The sequence below is a fragment of the Bidens hawaiensis genome, unplaced genomic scaffold (genome assembly GCF_021521415.1).
Source record: "Bidens hawaiensis isolate Kalapana, Puna unplaced genomic scaffold, B.hawaiensis_p1.1 tig00040717_1, whole genome shotgun sequence".
Classification (NCBI taxonomy): domain Eukaryota; kingdom Viridiplantae; phylum Streptophyta; class Magnoliopsida; order Asterales; family Asteraceae; genus Bidens; species Bidens hawaiensis.
In genome coordinates, this window is record NW_027497206.1 from 133,502 (window position 1) to 139,969 (window position 6,468).

Sequence of the window (6,468 nt, forward strand, 5' to 3'; positions counted from 1 at the left end):
TAGGGATGGGGAAAGAACTTCCGTTTCCATTCATACAGACTTCGCGGAGCCTCCCCAACAAACGTCACATTCCTATCTCGCTGATGGGACCCAAACCATCCACCCTTCGTGTGGAGTTTGTAAAAGACGTTGAAACGATCAACAGCTGGAGTTATACATTGACTCCGACAAAAAAACGGTGCAACTGGTCTATTTATACTAATAGTCGGTGGAAACCTGGGTTGAAAACGAAAATTACAAACATACCGGAGGTCGACACGTCACGTGGGAGTTTTAAAATTTGAAACAAGTGGGCACATGGAACAAACATGCGAACAGTTGAAAAGACACTGCTGTGTCGGACGCCGCCTGACGTCACAAAGCGAGACCCACTTGAGGAAATATCAAAATGCCTAGTTATAATTTAGTTGCCATCTAGTTGCATGTAATTCTGAATCTTCACAAGGAACCTTCCGCGTCAAAAAAGACGTGAAAGAATCCAACGAAGAAAGATAAGAAAGCTACAGACTCCAACATATCATCCAGTCCAGAAGGAAGGTCAGAGTTAAAAAAACTCTCTTGATGACATGGAACAAGCAAGGCTATAACCAGACAAACAACAACGTTTGGTGGGAATGAAGCTTGGTCCGAGATCATCGCCAGAAAGGAACATTCCCAACATGCATGCAATGATGTTGGACTAGGCAACATACCAATCAAACAATCCATTGTAAAACATATGATATGATAAGAAAAGGAGAACAAATAGATACGTCAAAGGAAATTGCAAAGAACAATGAAGCTGGGTGCCTATTTATATGTTAAAATTAAATGCGGTAGATAACAGTTGGATGCAACTCATAGAAAGCACCAATAAGAAGACGACATGTGACGGGGAAGCAGGGAAGTTAATGCGCTGCCATGCAAAAGCATTTACAATGCACCTGAAGTAATTAAATGGCAGTGTCATACGTGCGTGACATCATCACCGCTAGTTGTCAGAGAAATAGTCAAAGCTACCTTCATAAATAACTGTCACAACCAAATGACGAAAGGCAACCACCAAATCTTACAAATCCAAGTCCAATATTCCAGCAGCAGACACAACCCCCGGAATAAACAATGGACTGGGGGACTTGTGGAGATAGGGTACCAAATAACCCACATAACACAAGAACAAACCCTCCGCATACATGAAAGACCTCCCGTAGTGAGGAGATGCTATCAAGGCAGAGATAATCATCCGCATACGGAATATCTTCCACGTAGAGAGACGCATTTCCCGCAGAAGAAATATTGAATGCGTAACAACTCAAAGAGTTAAGCGGAAGACATGTTGTGATAAAAGGCATGACAACACGTGAGAGGGAAGGGAGAGATCAATCACAGGTCGAGATCCCTATAATGCCCGCCACTGCAGGATGGCCCAATCACAGATGGCCAATGTTGTACCTGCCCATGACAAGAATCTTCGTACGCCAGCTGTCCGACCAATCAGCGATCATTATCGTGCTCAGGCATAAGATTAGAAGGTTCCATTGAGCGGACGGCTGCCCAATCCTTCTCCTCCCCATTCGGCTATAAATACAAGAAGAGAACCAACAGTAAAGGGATCCACAACCTTATTCTCTATAAGAATTTTCACATCACTTACCATAATGATACTCACGTCAGAGGGTGGTTACGAGAACCCCCCCCCCCCCCCCCCGCCTATTCCTCTTCTTGTAACGAGCTCACGGTGTTCGGTTTTTGCAGGTTAGGGTTGCCAGAACTCATAACATTTAGTCGGTAATCATTCACCGGAGAGTACTTAGCTGAGCCCACACGAGGTTAGATTAGTATTAATGCATTATCGGTCGAGATATTACGTTAAGCCTACCAAGAATTAACTTAGTGTTTCTTCATATATATGTATATGTTTTAGTAAGGGAATATATGTAACCGATTCTTTTAGTTTAGGGATATATATGTATATGTAATAAGAATGGAAAACATGTAAATGCCCCTTGATTAAAACCTTACGAGATTTACATGTTATGAATTTATAAAAATTGAGGTTTTAAAAACCAATACTTTCAATTATCCCGAGGGAGGGGCCAAACCAAGTTTCTGGTGGGTGTTAAATAAATATCAACGTTGATCAATTCAACCAGTAATATATAATACAACCGTAATCTTGTTGTTCATCAGTGTACAGTCGAAACGATGACTACCCTCACCAATTCCTTCCTTCCAATCCACTCCCACCCAAATCGCTTCTTCTCTGACTCTGGTACCTTTTATTTCTGAATCCTCTTGTTGCTAATTTCTTCGATTATTACGATGCTGATTGATTATGTATCAAATATGTTGCTCTAATTTATTTCCAACTTATTATTATTTGTTTGGGGGAAATTGAAATTGAAGCTCATTCTATCAAAAATCACTCGGTGAAATTGAATCTATCATCTCTTTCTGTTATACATATTTTAATCAAGAAATTACAAGAATTTAGAGACTCAAATAGACCTAGTTTTCCTATGAGTAATCGTATTTTTAAACCACCTAGTTTTGCTATTCAAAATGGACCAGCGGCGCAGGATGTTGCCCGGTTGTCTTTTGTAATCACTACTTTTTAATGAAATAAACCATCGGTTATATACTTAAAAGTAAATGCCCCGCCCCTTATATGTACTACAACATTTGTTAATTATATGTGGTATGGGGAATTTGTGTGTTTCACGAGTCCCTGCACATGTTATGCGCATACTCAATTTGTTCATCCAAATCCTAATAATCGAATAAACGATCTATTGGCACTTAGGGTTCACGACTGCGTTTACTTTAATAGACGTTTGATTTTAGGTTTAATTGCTTTTACCAAATCTAGAATGCAAGTATCTATACTGGAAATTATTTTCCTTCGATTTTACAGCGCGTTTATTTAAATTTTTAACTTATTAAAGGATGATTGCTTTATCAATGCAAGCAGATCAATGCATTGGTTCCAATAATCTGCTTATTGGCTACAATGGAACAGCTAAACTAACAAAGCACAAGAAATCGCTTGCCGTGAGAGCTGGGTGCGCCCGTGTATATGCATATTCTTTCGACTTGTATGTGTAACGTCTGCATTATTAAATTTTGCGTATGTGTTTGTAGGGCAAATGATGATAGGCTAGGCGGCGCGAGCTTATTCGTCGGTGGCTTTGTATTGGGAGGAATCGTTGTTGGAACGTTAGGCGCCATATATGCACCCCAGGTATCCTCCAGCCGTTCTTGTTGTCACCTTAGGCTATGTGTTGTGGGCCAACTAGCATGTGCTAGTGTTAGTTAAAGCGCCACATTATTGCCACGTAGGCAGTCGGGGGGGGGGAGGTTACTAGCCTACCCCTTAACTTGGGCGTTGTGGGTTAACTTGCTTTAGTAGCTAGTTATGATGGGTGGACCCCACTTAAATTCTATCAAAGTAGCATTAAATTGGTGGTGCTCCTCCATAATGTCCTTTTTAAAGCCCCGACGTGGTCTGTGGGGCATTATGGAGCCTATGTGGCATGCAAAACGCCCAGGGCATGGTTCCACAACACATACCTTTGTTATTAAATTATGTAAGTTTTATGAGCAGGCTTTTAGGGGTGGAAACAAGACAAGCTAATTCTGAGCTACTCGAGATCAGCTCGCCAGAAGCTCCAGTCCAACTGAGCTTAAATGAGCTCAAGACTAAAAATAAGTTTGTTTAATAAACTAGCCCGAGGCTAAGCGTCCATTATTGAGCTCAAGTTGCCTTTTGAGCCTAAACAAGGGTGATATTTATATAATTTCTATTTAATATATTTAACGGGTATGGTCGTGTTTTAGATTTGCTTAGAACTTTAGGGGATTAGATTTTCCTACCGTTTAGGTTACCGTGCGTGTTATTGCTTACATGTATTTATGTATATATGTTATATGTGTTTACTTTACACTTTTACCTTTTCTTCGGTTATTGGTAGCTTTCTACTTTCTATATTTTTATTTTTGTTTGTTGTTATGTTTGGCGGGGAGGCGGGGTGTTTCTGGAAGGTTTGCATACATCTCACCTCTTCGTACGGTTATTGTTGTTGTTAATAAATTTAATATATATGTAGGCAAATAACATAAACTCCAACGTGCTTTCAGTGTTCTCTCACAAAATTCCCTCCACAATTTTTGCACATTAAAGTCCAGCTACATGTTAAATTTAAACAAGTGTGAAAAAAAAGTTTTAAACAACTTGGAACCGTTATATCCGGTTGTTTTGTTTATGTTGTTTTTCTTTCTTACGTGGATTATTTATTTATTTTTATTCTCGTTTAAACATTTTGGATGCACCGGTTCCAAGCTGCTTAAGAAAATTCACAGTTTTTTAAAATTCAACATTTAGAGGGACTTTAATGTGCAAAAGGTTGTTGAGGGACTTTTGTAAAAGAAAGCATAAAGTATGTTGGTTTTTATGGTATTTGGCCATTTTATATAATAATTCATTTTATACATAAATTGCCCTCCCCGTGGATTATTTTCTCAACCAATAAATAATTCTAGGAATGAAATCTTTATATAATTCAAAAAATGGTATATCGCATAATGTATCTTTAGTTTTTTACATATAATTTATTTCATAAAGGATAGAGGCAGGTAAACGGACAACAAGTTGTGCCGCAACCCCCTTTTGAATGACAAACCTGATCTTACTGATGTTAAAAAAACATAAAACTGTGTATAAGCAACAGGTTTTGAAAGCCACAAGTTTAAGGTATATAATTCCATGCTGCAGATAAGCAAGGCGCTTGCAGGGGCGGACCGAAAAGATTTAATGCGGAAGCTGCCAAAGTTCATATATGATGAAGAGAAAGCGTTGGAGGTAAAAATTTGTTGGTCATTTTGTACCGCTTAGAAATGAACAGACCGGTCGGGTTGGATCACTTTGAGTTGTGTTTTGTCTCAAACGGGCCAGTTTGTTTTATTCAATGGTTTAGATAACTATTGTGACAATATTGGTTTTAATGGAACAGAAAACACGCAAGATATTAACTGAAAAGATTGCTCAGTTGAACTCGGCGGTTGACGATGTTTCTGCTCAGCTGCGGGCTGATGACCCTCCAAACGGGTCGTCTGTGCCAACTGATGAAGTTGAAGCTTCTTACTAATGTGTTTCAAAAGTATGTTGATATGTAAATCTAGGGGTGCTAATTGTGTTGGGTTAATGGGCTTCTAACTGATAGATTTAAGATGAACCTAAACACGACCCATATATTATATAGATTATGCTTGTGTTTCAAGACTCGTGTGACTATGAATATCCATATCATTGGTTGTTTGTGATGTTTGGTTAACTTGTGTAGTTTTATATCCGAGGTCTGAATTTGTGCCGCTTGAAAACACTACTACGGGCGCGCAGTTGTCGAGGGGGGTTCATTGAAAAATTTTAGTAACCAAATGTGTAGTTTCTAAAAAAATTAATATGAAAATAAATATTTACCATATGGGTTAAGTTTCAATCCAACATTTTAACAAACCAATTATATTTCTTGAATTCTTATTTACCAAATATGTTTAGCCTTAAAAATATTTACCAAACATATAGAGATTTAAGTCATTTAGCTAGACTTGTAGGCTTGATACTAACAGATCCTATATAAAATGCTTCTAATTCCTGACAAGCATAGACGCATAGTGAGGCATAGTGGTAGGTTATCGGATTGAAAACAATATAATAATAATAATAATAATAATAATAATAATAATAATAATAATAATAATAGTAATAGTAATAATAATAATAATAATAATAATAATAATAATAATAATAATTTGATCGATTATTGATTTGTAGGTACAAAGTTTTGTCAAAATCCAAGTACCAAACTCTACTTTCAGAGTTTCAGGTTAGTTCTTTGCTTCTTAAAAAAGAAAAAAAAAATCCATAAGTGAATTATTTTTGGAAAAATCTCCAGATTGTTCATTCTTCTCAACAAGCTAAAGAAGTTTCCATGCCAAAAAAATTCCAAGAATGTTTACTATGAACACCAGGGCCAGGCTCTCAGATGTGTTAATTTTTTTTTGAGTTGAAAGCGAAATAAAATTTCGGGCTTTAACTAAAAGGGCGCTTTTTGTTGTTTAAACATTTAAACTTTTAAATGGACTTTCTTGGTATGATTTGGGTTGCTTAAAGAAAAACATATCTCAAGTGAGACGAGAACTCATAACATTTTAGTTAGAAGTGATACGCCTTTGCTACCACATCAAGCTACTGGTTGTGTAATTGTGTTTAAAGATTAAAATTATATATTTGTTTACTTAAAAATATGTATACATTTAAAAAAAAAATCATGCCTAGCCGGGTGTCGGGGCGGAGGTGGTCAACCACCCTCCCCCCCCCCCAAAAAAAAAAAAAAATTGGGAAAACATTTTTTGATCAGAAAAATGACGTTTTTTTGCCAGAAAACTCAACATTTTCGGTTCAAACCTCTTTGTAGCCTTAGATCGGACCTT

General features: G+C 37.4%; 1 protein-coding gene across 1 annotated transcript; it reads left to right on the forward strand.

The window, feature by feature from the left end:
* The first annotated feature begins 2,925 nt into the window (after positions 1-2,925).
* LOC143592379 (uncharacterized) lies at positions 2,926-5,170 on the forward strand. The gene is made up of 4 exons (XM_077072313.1): positions 2,926-3,041; positions 3,121-3,220; positions 4,751-4,837; positions 4,989-5,170. Exons 1-4 carry the CDS (start codon positions 2,926-2,928, stop codon positions 5,121-5,123), a joined length of 438 nt encoding a protein of 145 aa, XP_076928428.1. The 3' UTR covers positions 5,124-5,170.
* The last annotated feature ends 1,298 nt before the right edge of the window (positions 5,171-6,468 follow it).